The sequence below is a fragment of the Esox lucius genome, chromosome 4 (genome assembly GCF_011004845.1).
Source record: "Esox lucius isolate fEsoLuc1 chromosome 4, fEsoLuc1.pri, whole genome shotgun sequence".
Taxonomy (NCBI): domain Eukaryota; kingdom Metazoa; phylum Chordata; class Actinopteri; order Esociformes; family Esocidae; genus Esox; species Esox lucius.
The window spans coordinates 24,459,901-24,477,935 of NC_047572.1; the positions used below are offsets into that span (position 1 = coordinate 24,459,901).

Below are 18,035 nucleotides of genomic sequence, written 5' to 3' on the forward strand. Positions count from 1 at the left end.
GCTCGATAGTCGTACACGCCCGTAATCTGCATTTCGATTGGTTTTCCTGCTGTCAACCACTATCGTATCAACAGCAGACTACAGAACCTAGTAAGCTGATGTACGGTAGTTACACTACGGTTCCTTCGTGGCAAGGTAAAAGGCAACACCTGTGTCGTTAACGGCAAGTAAAGTTAAAATGCAATGCAATGCATATACTGTGGAAATGTCCTAGCTACTATGATGTGTTTTTTTAATGTGCAACTGACTGGTCACAAAACGAACGGAAGCCTGTTATCGGTCTAGACTCTGCCCTGCCGTACAACTTCCTAGACAACGTTAGTTGGTTAGCGAAATGCTTTTAAACTAACGTGGCATAGGTGTAACGAACTACGCTAGCTAAGTAAATAACTCGCTACATTGCGAAAGACAAAATATTGTTAAAACGCTCTTGTTAATGAAACCTTGACTCAAAATTAGCCATGTCACTGGCTAGAAAAGAGGGCCCTGAACTGTCAGCTAACAAGCTAACGTTAGCTTGTTGGCTAGCGACACCCCTGTCTATACTAGGTGTATTGACTTCTACTTAAACAGCTTGACCTCTAAAGAGTCTTTGGTGACGGTTTTACCGCCCTCTGACCAACGTATATTTAGAAGGCATTTAAGCGTGAAATGTGTGTTTTATAGTGTTTTTAACACAACTCCTTGGTTGCATAAAATTATGAAGCATGCATTTTAATACCCTTCTTGGTGAGGGAATAGCTTCCGTCTCTCTGGAAAAATGTATACATCATTAGAAGCAGTGAAAAGCAGCAAGCTGAAGTAGCACAGTTTCAGCAAAGGCACACTAAAAAAAAAAAAAATGTATTACTTTGTGGGGTACTGAACTGCATTACCAAAAAACATTTGAACAAGAGCCTTCTTACATTGGGAACCTAGTCACTTTTTTAATATTGGTGCCTTTCCATTTGGCAAATCTATAGTCCTACATTTACATTTTCTTTAGAAAACCTGTCTTCAAGCTTCAAACAGTTCTCCACCATGCATTATGGATTTTCTTTTCGGAGTGGTTGACTGTCCCCTGGTTAGAATATTCTAGGATTGACATGTTATGCTGCAAGGAATGTATAGCCTAAAGGTGGAGAGAACACCTGGTGTTTTTCTGGCTAGTTAGGGTCATTTTATAAAATAAAAGAAATAGCAAGAAACACTGCAGATGCTCCAATGTGAGTTTATTACCAACGTTTCGACAGATGTCTTCATCAGGATATAATTGTGCAAGGAACGGTAAGCTTCACACACTCATCAAGCATCAACAGATCATATTGTGCAGCTAGATGTAAATCTTGTGGTTTTCTTGCCCCAACAGGTGGAAAGTCACCACAGTGGTAGTCTCCCCAGCAGTGATGTTGGTAGCTTGAGGCTCAAAGTCCATCCTATCTCCCATGGCTGTTACCACCATGGACCCAGAGTCTGCCCGCACGCCACAGCCTCAAGGAGGGGGCGCCCTGTTCACTGCCAGGGGTTTGGAAGCGTCGGCCGGTCATCGAGGGAAGCACTACGCGTGCGGCTCCATAGCTGCCTTCACCAACATCATGGTGACCTTTCCCATCCAGAAGGTTCTTTTCAGGCAGCAGCTGCATGGCGTGCTGGCTAGAGAGGCGGTGCACCAGCTCCAACGCGATGGGATGAGGAACCTCTACAGAGGACTGCTCCCCCCACTCCTCCAGAAGACCACCACGGTGGCCATCATGTTTGGCCTGTACCAGGACTTCTCCCGGGTCTTACTGAACCAGGTGCCCACTGGCATTCCCGAGCTGGTGACCCGGAGCTTCGCGGCTGCTCTGGCGGGCACGGCGGAGGCCGCCTTGACGCCGTTTGAGCGCGTGCAGACCCTCCTGCAGGACCACCGGCACCACGGCCGCTTCCAGAACACAGCCCACACCTTCCGGACGCTCCTGAGCGAGTACGGTGTGAAGGAGTGCTACCGAGGCCTGGTGCCGGTCTTAATGCGGAACGGGCCCAGTAACGTGCTGTTCTTCGGGCTCCGCGGGCCCATCAAGGAGCAGCTGCCCGAGGCCTCGGGCCGCCCGGGTCACCTGGTCAATGACTTTGTGTGCGGCGGGGTGCTGGGTGCGGCGCTGGGGATCATGTTCTACCCGCTGAACGTGGTGAAGTCGCGTGCACAGTCCCAGGTGGGGGGCCCGTTCCGCCCCTGTGGGGAGGTGTTTATGACCGTGTGGAGAGAGAGGGGCGGCAGCGTCGCCAGGCTGTTCAGAGGGGCCCACCTGAACTACCACCGCTCCTTGCTCTCCTGGGGCATCATCAACGCCACATACGAGCTGCTCCTCAAGGTGTTCTGACACTACGTGGGAGGGATGGGTAGAATGGGAGGGGAATTGTATGACACAGGAAGTTGTCTGAGGGAAATGATTGTCGCAACTGGTGCTGTCTTTTGTGTGTCGTCCTTGGAAACCCGGCTGTGCCCGCCACCCAGATGAACAGACCAGAATAGTGTGCGTGGGGTTGGTGGTGACTACGGATGGCAGAAGAGGAAATGAGGGTATTTTAAAGGTGATGTTGCACTACCGAAAAACTCTGGGATGAACTGCCTTTCCTGTTCAGAGTCGTAGTATTGAAGTGAGAGTCACACATAGACAACGCTGGCGTCTGAATCAAATTCAATGAAAACTTTATGCAAAAGTTATTGGAATTATTAAATAATTTCTTCATAACTGTATTAATTGAAATGAAATTGACAAATTATTGGGATCGTGTTTGCACTTTTCCCGTTTTAGGACAACCTGCCGAAAATTTTACATCTATTAGGATTTACTATCATGATTTGAAAACATCCTGTAGGATTTAATAATTTTTTTCTCATGAAAGTCTGGTTAGGGAAATATAATAGAAATCTTGGTTTGGTTCCTATAAAAATCCTGTAAGAAAAGCTTCTAAAGACTGGTTCCTAAACATTTGAACATTTCAGTAAGTTAGCAACTGCTCTCAAGTGATTTCCAGTAAAAATTCCACAGGATGTATCTTCCTAGAATTCAGCAGGATGCCATCTAAGGCTCCTCTGATGTACATCTGAAGCTCATAAACTGCTACAGTGTGGATTCTAATCCCACCTACTGCTCTTTCAGCAAAAAACTGTTTTCACTGTTTTCCAGTCAAATAAAGCATCAACGTATCTTCCAAAAGTCCTTTGGGATGCTTCCATGTCATGATAAAAAATCCTTAATGATTATCTTGACTAAGGCATTGGCAGTTTCATGTGGGTAAGTTTTGACCAAGAGCACTTCTCAAAGAACTTTTCATTGTGTTGACCTGTGATTTGGTCTGTGCTTTATTTGTTCCTTCAATTCCTCTCCTTTCCATCGTTTGGTCCTCTGACTGTGATTTCTGGTATACTGATGTTAGTCCCAACTAGTAACCACGTATGTCATCTGGGACTATGCACTGACTGGATTAGCCAACTGCTATCAGGTGTTTGTCCTGAAGGTGTTACTTGAAATTTGACTGGACCGCACAGTGTCCTCGGAAGCATAAGCAGAATGACTCAGAACGTGTTGTTTGTTAGCATTTCTTCACTCAGTTATCACATCATTCATTGCCAGTCTGAGCAAATCTTGAAAACGTTGTGTATAATCCGGCTACGTATTCCTGGAGTGCTACTTTAGTTTTTCGTGCCTGTGGGAGTTTTGAGTACCCCTTGGTTTAAGTATGCGTAAAGTGTATATGTTACCCAATACTTGTCTCATTCTTGAAGAGATGGTGGCAGGGACCAGTGATGTTCCTCAGATCCAACAGCTACAGCTGTCAAGAAAGAGACCTATCTGAACACAGCACTGCAGCAAGATACATTGTGACTAATTATTGATTTCCACCTCTCACTGTAACTTTTCAATTACACACTGCTCTCTTCCATATTTGTCTCTTTCCATTCTGAGAATTATCTCTTTTCCCCTCCCCCTCTCTCCATGTCTAGTTCCCTTGGCTCTCTCTCTCTCTCAACTCCCCACTTTTCATTCTGACTGCTGCATGCTTGTTCTCCTCTCTGCCCATAACCCCTGTTGACATAATGGGCTCAGATTTCAAGCTTGAGCAGAGGCAGTCGCCATTCCGCAGCTCACAGTGGATATGACAGGCCAGATAGTGGAGGCATGATACCAGGGGAACATAACAGGCTGCTGAGAGAGGGAGGGAAAGGAGGAAGAATGAGAACAACTACTGGAGGGATTGAATACAGAAGAAAGCAAAAAAAGAAAGGAATGGAGAGCAATGTGGTGCCGCACAAAACCCAAATCTGCCATTTTACCATTTTTGTCTTCTGTATTTTCAATTGAAATATTAGCACTGAATGCTAGTTTTCAGTTGGCTTTCTAGCTTTGATGGTCCATGTATAGCTGAAAGGTTCAGGGATCACTTGATTTAGTCACAGATTTCACATTATTGTAATGTTGTCATGGGCTGACACAGGCCAGCAAAATATTCTGCCTGAATGACTAAGATAAATCATATACTTATTTTTGTCAATTTGTAAGATGTTTGTTGTGTTATCCCCCAACTGAAAACAAGTCATGTTGTTCAATCATAATGTAATTACTATTAACTTGGTAGTAGTGCTTATTCTTTTGTATGAAAGCACACCCAAATGTTTTATAAAGGTGAAGTGCTTAAATTGTTGCGTCTGTGTGTCATCATTTGGGTGTCCTTGAGTCAAAATAACCGAACTTTCAGACCTTCCATTTACGTTTTAGACTGTTGCTGTTACTGCTCGTCTTGTTCGTCCCTAAACGACCAGCTAATAGACAAAACATTGCCATGAATATTACCCCCCCCCCCCCCAAAAAAAACATACAGTTGTGCTCATAAATTTGCATAACCTGGCAGAAATTGTGAAACGTCAAGGCATTGATTTCAAAAATCTTTTTTATTTAAGGATATATAGCGATCATGTGAAGCCATTAATTATCACAGTTGTTTGGCTCATTTTAAATCAGAATGATAACAGAAATCAACCAAACGGCCCTGAAAAAGTTGATGTACCCTTAAATATTTTGCCTTGTTACAGACCAAGGTTATAATCGTTAACGAAAACGAACGAAAACTAGGTGGGAAAAAACATTGTCGTTAACTGAAATAAAAATAAAAACGAGGCATTACAAAACAACGATAACTAACTACAACTGTGATGTGTGGTTGACAAAACTAACTAAAATAAAATTATAGAGTAAATGTTCTTAGTTTTCGTCTTTGTCAATGTCTTTCCTTTTTTAACGCTATTTAAAACACGCACAGTATTCGCTCAGCTGTGTTTCCTTTCCCTGCTCTCCACCCGTCTCTCTGTCACTCACACACACACACACACACACACACCCACACACACACACCCTCCCCTCCGTGCACACCGCGTCTCCATGAGAACAAGTGTTCGAGGTTGAAGCAAGTTCGCGAAAGGTTGGTATCTCGTGAACACCTTTACACAACCACACATTAAAAAGTGGTATACAAATATTTTGAATTCTGAATATAATTTTGTCAGTGTATTAATGTCTACCCGAGAAGCGATTGCGCCTTTAGAAATTTAACTAGTCGCAAGTTTGAGGTAAAATGCACTTGGGTTGTCGATGTCAAAACACTATAAGCTGTGATTCAAATATTAAATAATGTTGTGTCATTTTTACTTTTACTCTGAATGTTTGCTGCTTCAATCCAGATGAGTAGGCAGAAGGCTATTGTATAAATTTAGAATAGGGTGTGAAAATTGTACAGCTGTGGTATTTATATAGAGTGTGAATTCTGTTTAGAAGATGTGTAACGTTAGACTTTTGGTACGGCGTGTGGATTTTCTAAGAGGTAACGTTAACGTTAAGGAATTTCCATGGGGTGTGAATTTGGTAGGCCTCTAGGGTGTTAAATGTGTATATTTTGTGTTAAATGTGTATATATAAGGCGTGAACCATATTTAATATAATAAAGTTCTGTGTAACATTATTAACGAAGGAATTATTTTAACTATCCCTTTCAGATACTTTTTTCAAAACATTAAAGCAAATCTACTAAATAGCGATCAGATGGCTAAAGACCTCATCTGCATTTTGAGTTCTATCTATTTATGCTCTTGGCAAAGGTCATAACAAAACTAGTGCTAGACATATATGATGATTCATGGTTATCACAGGTTTTGAGTGCTAACATCTGTGAATCTGTGCCTTGCTCCAAATATACATATCATAACACTTTGCCCCTAAACATCGTTTTTGTTGAGTTATTATTACACAATACTTTTTCTGACCTTTTTGAATCTTGCCCCTGACAAATAGCCCATATTACAAAAAAAGACTAAAACTAAAACTAATAAAAACTAAACTAAAACTAAGCATTTAAAAAAAAACAAAAAAAACTAGCAAACCCACTTTAAAAACGAATTAAAACTAAACTTAATTTGAAAACAAAATGTCAAAACGAAATAAAAATAAAAACTAATAAAAAATGCAAAAGTATAATAACCTTACAGACACACAAGTTGACACACACTGGTGAAAATGGCAATTAAAGGTGAATTTCCCACACCGGTAGCTTTCGTTTGTTAGCTCTCACGTGGATGCACTGAGCAGGCTGGATACTGAGCCATGGGAAGCAGAAAAGAACTGTCAAAAGACATGCGTAACAAGGTAATGGAACTTTATGAAGATGGAGAATAATATAAAAAAGACATCCAAAGCCTTGCAAATGCCAGTCAGTACTGTTCAATCACTTATTATGAAGTGGAAAATTCAGGGATCTCTTGATACCAAGCCAAGGTCAGGTAGACCAAACAAAATTCTGCCAAAACTGCCTGAAGAATTGTTCATGATACAAAGAAAAACCCACAGGTAACCTCAGGAGAAATACAGACGGCTCTGGAAAAAGACAGTGTGGTTGTTTCAACTTTTCAAGTTAACAAAAAAGCTAAGCTCAACAAGTGAAGTGGGTCTTAACTTTAGTTGTAATGAATACATGAACTACTTTGATGAAAAGATCATCACCATTAGAAAACAAATAACTGACTCCTCCTTAAATAGTTATGGTCCTCAAAATCTTAGTTGTCCTAAAAATTTCCTGAACCTCCCTGACCAGGTGTCAATGGGGACACTTAAATTTTTTGATACCGTATTGCTCGACACATTTAATACATTTGTAATGAGTTCTAAACCCACATACAGTCAGCTAGACCCAATTCCAACAAAATTACTTAAGGAGCTATTTCCTGTACTAGGTCAGCCAATGCTGAACATAATAAATTGCTCCCTTTCCTCCGGATGTGTACCAAACTCACAAAATATTGCGGAAATTAATTAATATTGAACCTCCCGTTCTTCTCAAAAACTTTAGAAAATCTGTTTCCCAACAACTGAATGCCTTCCTGAAGACAAATAACATTTATGAAATACTCCAGTCCGGTTTCAGATCCCTTCATAGCACTGAGACTGCACTCGCAAAGGTAACAAATGACCTTCTAAAGGCCTCAGACAAAGGTTCCGCATCCGTCCTGCTGCTTCTTGATCTTAGTGCTGCTTTTGACACTATTGATGGGAGTGCCCTTCTCTTAGAGAGATTGGAAACCCATATTGGGCTATGTGGACATGTTCTAGCCTGGTTTAAATCTTATTTATCTGAAAGATATCAGTTTGTTAGTGTAGATGGCATATCCTCTGACAAGTCAAAGGTATGCTTTGGTGTTCCTCAAGGCTTGGTTCTGGGCCCATTATTGTTCTCACTATATATGCTCCCTCTGGGCGATGTAATCCAAAATCCTAATGTACATTTTCACTGTTATGCTGATGACACACAGTTATATATTTCAATGAAGCATGGAGAAACCCAAAATGTGCTACTTTGGAAGCATGTGTTTCAGATATTAGGAAGTGGATGACAGAGAACGTCTTGCTCTTAAACTCAAGAAAAACTTTTAGGACCCAATAAACAAAGAGCGTTTTTAGCAGCTCTCACTGTGAACTTCGACAGCTGCATGGTCGTATCCCAAAACACTGTAAAAAACCTTGGCGTTACCCTTGACCCTGACCTCTCCTTTGAAGAAACATATAAAATATGTCTCAAGAATTGCTTATTTTCATCTTCGAAACATCGCAAAAATTTGAAACTTTCTATCAAAAACTGATGCAGAAAAATTAATCCATGTTTCGTTACTTCTAGACTAGATTACTGCAATGCTCTTCTTTCTGGCTACCCTGACAAATCAATAAATAAACTTCAATTAGTGCTGCACACGGTTGCTAGAATCCTAACTAGAACAAAAAAATATGAACACATTACTCTTTGTCCTAGCGTCCTTACATTGGCTGCCTGTTAGGGTTAGGGCTGATTTTAAGGTTTTACTGTTAACCTATAAATCAATACATGGACTTGCTCCTACTTACCTTGCTGAAATGATCCAGCTATACATACCTACACGTAACCTACGATCGCAAGATGCAGGCCTTTTAATTGTACCAGAATTTCTAAACAAACAGCCGGAGGCAGGGCCTTTTCTGATAGTGCTCCACTACTGTGGAATGATCTGCCAATTAAGGTTAGAAATGCAAACTTTCAAGTGTCTACTAAAAACTCATCTCTACAGCACGGTTTATAATTAGGTGTAGCCTGGCCCGGGGGCGTTAAGATGACCAGTAGGCTTGATACTGTCCACCCTTGCTGTCTTGCCAGGTGGGCTCTCATCGCCACTGGGATGCCCTCCCTCCAGTGCCTTTGGGGGGAAGAGTCACTGGCTTGTTTTTCTCTCTGTTGCGCACTTGTGCAACTGGGCTGTACTTTGCTGGCAATACTCTGCCCTGATTCAGGGTGGTTGAGGTTGGTGGGTGTCCCTTTGGTTGATGCCTGGCAATGTGGGTGGATTGATATCCTGCCTGTTGGGCCATGTCCGGGGCCTCCCCCGGGTAGGGCCACAGTGTCGCCGGACCCCCCCGTCTCAGTTCCTAGGTCTTATGCTGCTATACTATTGTGCTGGGGGATTGGGTCAGTTCTCCTTCCCCACAAAGTTCTCCTTCTCCACTATAAATCATTATTGATACGATGAATGCATTTTCAGAATTTTCCTAGTATTCTCCTTTTTTAAACTTTAGGAGGACATGAGGTCCTGGTCCACACCTGCGGATTACCTGGTTTGGGGGGCCCGTTGCTGTCCCTGTCCTTGTCCATCTGGTCATACTTCTGACCTAGTCTAATTTTAAATAGACTCTGGATTTAGCCCAGATAAATGTATTAATTATTCCAATTGGACTCTTAATATCTCACCAGGCACAGCCAGAAGAGGACTGGTCACCCCTCTGAGCCTGGGTCCTAAAATTCGGCCTTCTTAGGGAGTTTTTCCTAGCCACTGAAATTCAACACTACTGTTCTTTGCTCCTTGGGGTTTAAGGCTGGGTGTCTCTGTAAAAGCACTTTGTGACAAATGTTGTTGTAAAAAGGGCTTTATAAATACATTTGATTGATTGATTGAGCACAATTTGATGATACATGAAAAATAATGAGCTGCATGGTCGAGTTGCTAGAAAGAAGCCTTTACTGTGCCAATGCCACAAAAAAGCCTGGTTATAAGATGCCCGACAACACCTTGACATGCCTCAGCTTCTGGCACACAGTAATTTGGAGTGACGAGACGAAAATAGAGCTTTACAGTCACACGCTTGCCAGCACGCTTGCCAGCACGCTTGCGCTATGTTTAGAGAGGGGTCTACAAGGCCTATAGTCAACAGAACACCATCCCCACTGTGAAGCATGGTGGTGACTCACTGATGTTTTGGGGGTGTGTAAGCTCTAAAGTCACAGGGAATCTTGTGAAAATGTATGGCAAGATGAATGCAGCATTTCTAGCTCAACTGTTATCAACACAATAGCTTTCCTGCTATCAACACAATAATGACACAGCAGTAGCATCAAGGCCAGCAAGCTTGAATTATTCATTCTAAAAAGCGGTGTTCCCAGCATAGCCTGGGATTGGGGAAGTCGTGTTTGACCAGTGTGTCTAGCTAGGCCTGTGTCTGACTGCAGGGTTAAGAAGTCAGACGTTGGAAGATAACGATCAGATTAAGGGCAATCTGACACAAGGATTTTGGTCTGGTGAGAGATTGTCTGAGCAGGACTGGCCCCCGGCGGGTCAGCCAGGGTTTAACCCTGTAATTGCTACTGAAAGGCATTCTGTCTTTGTATGAGTGATCGCTAATCAGAAGAACTAAATAGGAGGATTCAGTGTGACTTTCCCCCATTCAGAATGGTGATTGTCTGGCCATACCATGTTGTTTTCCCCTGGGGAGAGTGATGAATAACGGTAGAAGGATGAGAAACGGACAGATTGAGGATCAGTATTTTGACCAGCTTTATTTAAAAGCAGTGCTCTGCATTTAACATAGTACCCAGGTTCAATGTCGGGTCAACACGACTGTTACCCAGGTTCAATGTCGGGTCAACACGACTGTTACCCAGGTTCAATGTGAGGTCAGCGTCACTGTTCCCAAGTCATGCTGAGACAGTCTACCAATGTGTGTTTTCACTGTGCATTGATTGTGAAGTTTTCACAAACTATTCGGATAGGGAATATAGAAATGAACTTGAGTAGTGTCCATAACAACAGAAAATATGAAATAATCAAATAACATTTATTTTAAAACGAACTAATATTTTAATGGAATTACAAGACAATATCCATGATTGATTTTGCTTATGAGAATTTCATTACATCCAAGATATGGTTCAAGGAAAGTTTCTTCAAAGAGAGCGGTTTCTTTGTAGTGTGTTCAAACCCAGTTAGATCTCACATGCCTATAATGGTACAGTAGTTCATAGGACTTTCCCCACCACTTCACCATCCAACAACTGAAGCACATTTCTGGAATCTCAATGGAGCTTTTAAAGTTTTACTTGAAGTTCATGTTTAATAGACTGAAGCCACTAGTAAGGGACATACCTAAAGTCTGAATACCCACAATATTTTTTTATCACCATCGCTTTAACTGTTGGTCTGCATTTCCTGATTCCATTTACCGTGGGTATAAAGTGTCTATACACCTCTGTGAAAATGCCAGGTTTTTGTGATGTAAAAAAATGAGACAAAGATAAATCATGTCAGAACTTTTTCCATTTTTAATGTGACCTATAATGTGAACAATTCAATTGAAAAACAAACTCTTCGAAGGGGAAAAATGAAAAAAATTAAAACGTACAATAATAACCTGGTTGCATAAGTGTGCACACCCTCTTATAACTGGGGATGTGGCTGTGTTCAGAATTAACCAATCAAATTCAAACTCATGTTAAATAGAAGTCATTATACACCTGCCATAAATTAAAGTGACTCTGATTAATCACAAATAAAGTTCAGCTGTTCTAGGATTTTCCTGACATTTTCTTAGTTGGCATCTCAGAGAAAAAGCCATGGTCCGCAGAGAGCTTCCACATCATCAGAGGAATCTCATTGTTGAAAGATATCAGTCAGGAGAAGGGTACAAAAGAATTTCCAAAGCATTAGATATACCATGGAACACAGTGAAGACAGTCATCATCAAGTGGAGAAAATATGGCACAACAGAGACATTACCAAGAACTGGACGTCCCTCCAAAATTGATGAAAAGACGAGAAGAAAACTGGTCAGGGAGGCATCCAAGAGGCCTATAGCAACATTAAAGGAACTGCAGGAATCTCTGGCAAGTACTGGCTGTGTGCTACATGTGACAACAATCTCCCATATTCTTCATATGAATGGGCTATGGGGTAGGGTGGCAAGATGGAAGCCTTTTCTTACAAAGAAATACATCCAAGCCAGGCTGAAGTTTGCAAAAACAAACATCAAGTCCCCCAAAAGCGTGTGGGAAAATGTGCTATGGTCTGATGAAACCAAGGTTGAACTTGGCCATAATTCCAAAATGTATGTTTGGCGCAAAAACAACACTGCACATCACCCAAAGAACACCATACCCACAGTGAAGCATGGTGGTGGCAGCATCATGCTTTGGGGCTGTTTTTCTTCAGCTGGAACTGGGGCCTTAATCAGGGTGGAGGGAATTATGAACAGTTCCAAATACCAGGTAATTTTGGCATAAAACCTTCAGGTGTCCGTTAGAAAGATGAAGAGGAACTTCACTTTTCAGCACGACAACGACTCAAAGCACACATCCAAATCCACAAAAGCATGACTTCACCAGAAGAAGATTAATGTTTTGGAATGGCCCAGCCAGAGCCCAGACCTGAATCCAATTGAACATCTGTGAAGTGATCTGAATAGGGCTGTGCACAGGAGATGTCCTCGCAATCTGACAGATTTGGAGCGATTTTGCAAAGAAGAGTGGGCAAATATTTCCACGTTGTGCCATGCTAATAGACTCCTACCCAAAAAGACTCAGTGCTGTAATAAAATCAAAAGGTGCTTCAACAAAGTATTAGTTTAAGGGTGTGCACACTTATGCAACCAGGTTATTGTGATTTTTTTATTTTTAATTGTTCCCCCTCAAAAAAAAATCTATTGAATTGTTCACGTTATAGGTCCCATTAAAGGTGGAAAAAGTTCTGACCTGATTTATCTTTGTCTAATTCTTTTACATCACAAAAACCTGGCATTTTCACAGGGGTGTGTATACTTTTTATATCCACTTTATATCTGGGCTCTGTCTGCTCCAATCTCCTTATAATGTTAACAAACAAAATATTTGTTATAAGTCCCTCCAGACATCATGGATTCTACTGTTGGAGATCATCAGGAACCATCACATGTGGCTCACACAATGTCTAGAAGGAATGGTGCTATGTCAAAATGGCATAGCACATTTAGAAAACCATGACCCATTTCCTAACCTTAACCAAAATATCCCACCCTGTACTGTAGGTCAATTCTCCTAACCTGATAAAAAGTCCATTCTGACATTAGGGGCATCATCTTATCAAAACATGTTTAGAGGTCTACGTCTGAACTATGATTATGTTACACGGGGAAGATTTAAACAATGGTAACTAAGTCTGCAATTAGAAAAATATTCAGAATTCAAAAATTTGACCCATCCCTAAAATATAACTCCAAGCCATCTAAATGGTCATATGGAGTGATTTGTCTGTTGGCACTAATGTAATTCCAAAAGGTTGATCAATCTCAAATCCTTCACCCCGGAAAAACTTTTTAAAAATGTCTTGGAATTTGTTTCACTGATGCTATATGAAATATCAGTTATCACGGTCAAAAAGCAGAATGACAATGACAAGAAAATATCTGTTTTATCAGATGAAAGGCAAAACACATTTATTTAGTCAAAGTCCAGATTGAATATGCTTACAGCATCTTGTCTGGGACTATGTCCAAGATCAGTGAGTTGTGAACATATTCCAGTCACAGAACAGCTCTGCATTTTACCTGTAACACAGCATGTTAGACGCTAATCTTGAGATATCTTGCATCCAATCAAATGTAATGTTGCAGAATATTGCAATCCTGATCATACCTGTGATCATAATCCAGATCATCCAGATACTATAATACCTGTGATCATAATCCAGATCATCCAGTTACTATAATAACCGTGATCATAATCTAGATCATCCAGATCATCTAGATACTATAATACCTGTGATCATAATCCAGATCATCCACTTACTACAGTATAATACCTGTGATCATAATCCAGATCATCCAGTAACTATAATACCTGTGATCATAATCCAGATCATCCAGTAACTATAATACCTGTGATCATAATCCAGATCATCCAGTTATCAGTTATCATAAGTGGAAGCCCTCTGTGTTTCCGGTGACAAGGACTATAAAATATATGCAGGCATTCTTGTCTTTAACGTGAACACAATTGTAACAGAATGATATGTGGGAGAACAGGGAAGAAGTGGTTATGTTTGCATAGCCATAAACTAAGGAAGGACAGACAGATTAAACAAACACAAACAAAAGATATACCCAGACAGTAAGTATATCTGTCTACAGCTCTGGTATAAACAGAATCAGTCAGTCTGTTCATCTGCAGAGCTAACACGGGCAAGTAGTAAAATAGCAAAATTGTGGCTCAGTGTGAAATAACTTTGGATCGTTGCTACATCTTTTCTGGAGTGAGTTTTAACAGTCAGACTTCTAAGTACCTTGTCAAAACTATTTTACAAAATACCAAATTCCTTTTCCCTATTCCCCCACCACTGAACCCACCCAAGAAAAATATATGTGTCCTTTGGATTAAGAGTAGATCTGAAGTGGGATTACTGCATATGTGTTTCGGTTAAGGGGTTTCTCAGCTCAAGCATTCAGACATGAGTAGTCAGTCAGTAGCCAGGAATGGAATAGAAATAGCTTAACAGTTTCCACAGGGTTAATTTATCTTCGTAATGGAGCAATCTGTACGCCTGTTTCTCTGTCCGTAGTCCTCCGCTTGCATTTGTTTGTTACCTGAAGGCGTAGGGTCTTGGCAAATGTAAGGTTTGTGATGTGTTTGAACTGTTCGGCCTAACATGTTAGTTGTACTTTTTTTTTGTTGTACTTCTTCCTAGAGCTCCTACTCAACAAAAATAAAAGGTACTGATTGCATCTACAGATGAAACAATACTGTCTCAGCAGACTCCATCCCAGAGGAAAGGAAGGATAGGGAGGTAGAAATCACATGACACGAGAAAGCATTCATTGACAAACAGGGGGTCTTACACAAGTAAGAACCAGCACAAGTAGTAACATGGGGCATTCAAACAGTCAGATAAATAAATACAGACAATTCATCCATACACATACAGGTATATAATAATAATAAAGATACAGTAGTTATAAAATACAAATGCATACATGTACAAATGCATAGACCAGATGAGTCCATCAGAAGGCCTAGCAAACAGGGCAGTCAGTATGGGTGGATTAGGCTCCTCTCATCATTTAGGCATATGTTAGGTGTGTGTGTGTTAGGTGTGGTTTGTGTATTCAGTGTGTGTGTAGTGTGTATGTATTCAATGTGTTTGGTGTGTGTGTGTGTGCATGGCACTTACTGTACAAGTGTGAATGTGCTGCACTGTACTCCCACTGTGCTAAAGAATCACATCTATGTCTTATCTACAGCCCTTCATCTTCTCCTTTCTCTCAGTCTTTCCTCATCTTCCCTCAGTCCTGGTGGCAAGGAGGGGTTTGAAAGTTCAGAGGTCAAAAGTTCAGAGGAGTGTGACCCGGCGGGGTGTCTGGCGAGCGTGTCCTGAACAGCTGTGTGAGCGCAAAGACGGAAGAGATGAGCACCGTGCAGCGTTTGGCAAGCAGTCTCACCCCCTCCCCCTCCCCACCACCAGACCCGGCCCCAGCTGTCTCCACGGCCCCCACAAATTCCTGGTACAGCCCTACGATCTCCTTCAGCTTCTCCAGAGCCTCCTCCTGGCCGCCGTCGTCGTCGTCGTCGTCATCGCTGCTCCGGGGCTGGTCCTCGCCGTGGCAGACGTCACACCCGGGGCAGCGCTGCGTTCTCAGGCAGGCTGCGGAGAGCTGGACCAGGGCGCTGAAGCTGTTGGACAGGGAACGGAGGGCCTCTTCCGGGGCCCAGCCCACCCGGGTGGCTCGCTGGCACCCTGTGGCCAACCGCCGAGCCTCCGTCTGGAGTAGACTCCTCTCGGGCTCCGTCATGGGGGGGCGACTTGCACATCCAGAGCACGGCGCCGGACCCTCTTGGGTTGGGTTGGATCCCTGTTCTCGGCCCTCATCCGGGTCCATTTTGGTGGGTTCCGATGACGGCGCGGGCGCAGCCGTGCCTCTCTCCAGGACCTGTAGGAGCTGACTGATGTCCTGCCTCAGTGAGACAAAGCCCCCCTTAAGGCCCCCGTGGCGCCTGTTGGTGAGAGAACGCAGGGAGCCAATAGGGGGCGTTGGGGATACGGGGCGGGACAGGAGGGGGCTGAGCTCTGACGAGGTGGTGGACAGGGCGGAGAGAGGACGAGGGGTGTCCCTCAGCAGGGACAGGATGTTGGGGGAGGGGACAGGGACAGGCGAGGTGGGAGAGGGCAGGGGTGTCGAGCGGGCTGGTTTGGGGCGCGTGCGCTTGGAGAATTCGTAAATGGTGAGCTCCTCGTCGAAACCGCAGCCGTCCTCCGCGTCCCCGCTGAAGCAGTTGGCGTAGACGGTGTGGCAGCCACAGGCCTCCCGATGGTCTGGGGGAGGGGTGTGGTCCGCCGAGTCACCCTCCAGGGGCGGGCCTGAACCGCCCCCTAAACCCACGTCTGAGTGGGGTCTGGACTGGGGCTGCTCTGACCTGCAGGAACCCAGGAACCCGTGGGGCTCGGAAACATACGCACCGTTCTCACTCAGGGTCAGGTTGGAGTGTGACTCGTTGACGCCATTGGCCTCTTTCGCCCGTGGGGTCACTTCCTTGAACTCTTTGATAGTTGCTATGACCACCTCTGCTCCATCCTCCATCACATCCTTCTTTCCTTTGCCACCCGCAGTCTCACCCACTGTTGCCTTGGCAGTGACCTTGCCGACCTCAGAGGCTCCACTGACCGACAGACCAGAGCCGTACCCGGATGTGATGTCTTCGTTGACGGAGCTGGTGGAGGGGTAGTCCAGGGTGCCCAGGATCTCCTGGGAACGGGTCATGTACCAAGGAAGGACCTGGATCCTCCCTCTCAAGGCCGAGGTGGGCAGACGTCCCCCCAGGCTGGACGAGCTGACCCTCAGGTCCGAACCTGACCCTGACCTCACTGTGCCCTCTGGGCCTCCCACCCCCCCTTTAGAGGAGGAGCCGGTAAGGGAGGTGTTCAGGCTCAGAGGGGCGTCCTTGTTTTTGGGCGACAGGTTCTCATGACTCAGAGAGACCCTCCTCCCTGTCTGAACGCTCCCGTTGCGACTACCCCAAGGGTGGAGACCGTTCGGCGGGGAGACCCCCTCCTTCTCCATCGGTGAGGCCGGTTTGGGGAGGACTGAGAGGGGGTGGAGAGAAGGAGGGGAGGGTTTCGGAGAGAGTGGCGGAAGGGTAGAAAGGCTCAACCTGATCTCGTCTCCTGAGGACGAACGTGGAATGGGGGACAAGCTTGGCGGCTTTCTCGGGGGGTCCACCCCAACACCGTTTCTGACCTCCCCCTTAAACAGGGAAACGCCGTTTGTTTTAGCTTCTACATTGGCCGTGTTCTTGTCAGTAGATACCGGAACACGGTTCTTAGTAAGCATCTGATGAGTCCCGTTCTCTATCTTAGGACTGTTCTCTTGCTTAGAACTGTTGTCTATCTTTGAGCCGTTGTCTTGTCTGAGTCCGTTCTCCAGAGCCTGTTGACTGGCAGGGGGTGGCTGGATCTTCCGTACGGCCGTGATGAGGGGGGAGGAGAGTGGAGGCCCCCCTGCCCCTGAGGTGACTGATTTAAACTCCATGGTGTCTGGCTCCATGGTGTCTATCTCCAGGAGGCCTGTGTGGCCTCCACCAGCATCCCCATTACAGTGGGAGTATGGACCCCCACGCTGGGGAGACTTCTGTGGGCCTATCTGGGGCTTGGGGGCTAGTTCTGGTTTGGGGGGTAACTGGGGTTTAGGGGCCAACGGTGGGGGCTTGGCCTTAGCATGGACGTTCTGAACGGCAATCTGGTCTGAGCGGGGCTCCTGTTGACTCTTGTGTCCAGGGGACGAGTGCTTCTTCTTCTGGGGTGAGGGAGGTTCCCTCTCTGGTACCGCCGGCAGTTCATTCCCCGTTGCGCTCCAGAGTTTACTGTGTCTTTTATGGTCATACACTTCCAAACTGTTTTCTGTGAGTAAGAGAGAGACAGTAAGAATGAGCCCTGGGACGGGGTAAAATGTTTTGAGTTCTACGTTTATTCACATTCATTTGTGCCAAGAGAGGAAGGAGCAACAGCACCACTATCTTGCTGTCTCCTGAACCTTTCTGATGACAGTGGATCACCTTTTTAAGGCGCCTCTGCAATGTCATTCATTTCAATGGCAGAGTTGCACCACTAGAGGCCAAAAAGAGTTGGATTTACTACTAAAATACAAAAATATATCACCTCGGTAACATACTTTGAAATAAGGACCAGAAGACAACATTTCGCTCTAAAAAAGCCT

General features: G+C 44.1%; 2 protein-coding genes across 6 annotated transcripts in view; one reads left to right on the forward strand and one right to left on the reverse strand.

Annotated features, from left to right (window-relative positions):
* The first annotated feature begins 39 nt into the window (after positions 1-39).
* On the forward strand, positions 40-4,663 carry slc25a51b (solute carrier family 25 member 51b). Of its 3 annotated transcripts, none has more exons than XM_010897451.4 (2): positions 40-135; positions 1,349-4,663. In XM_010897451.4, the coding sequence occupies exon 2, from the start codon at positions 1,425-1,427 to the stop codon at positions 2,340-2,342; it is 918 nt and encodes a 305-aa protein (XP_010895753.1). In that variant the 5' UTR covers positions 40-135; positions 1,349-1,424; the 3' UTR covers positions 2,343-4,663. The 3 variants fall into 3 exon arrangements, with proteins under 3 accessions (XP_010895753.1, XP_034147665.1, XP_010895754.1); XM_034291774.1 differs by having other exon boundaries at positions 44-163; XM_010897452.4 differs by lacking the exon at positions 40-135 and adding an exon at positions 170-1,266.
* An 8,574-nt stretch (positions 4,664-13,237) lies between these two features.
* The window catches only part of frmpd1b (FERM and PDZ domain containing 1b), a 32,048-nt gene continuing 27,250 nt past the window's right edge, over positions 13,238-18,035 (reverse strand). For all 3 annotated transcript variants that reach the window (XM_010897444.5, XM_010897443.5, XM_034291867.1), the window contains one exon: positions 13,238-17,719. In XM_010897444.5, coding sequence (XP_010895746.2) covers positions 15,150-17,719 — 2,570 coding nt within the window. In that variant the 3' untranslated portion in view covers positions 13,238-15,149. The remainder of the gene's footprint in view (positions 17,720-18,035) is intronic.

What these genes read in the sequence shown, in the direction of transcription:
- slc25a51b (XM_010897451.4), top strand. Translation starts at nt 1,425, where the DNA reads ATGGCTGTTACCACCATGGACCCAGAGTCTGCCCGCACGCCACAGCCT.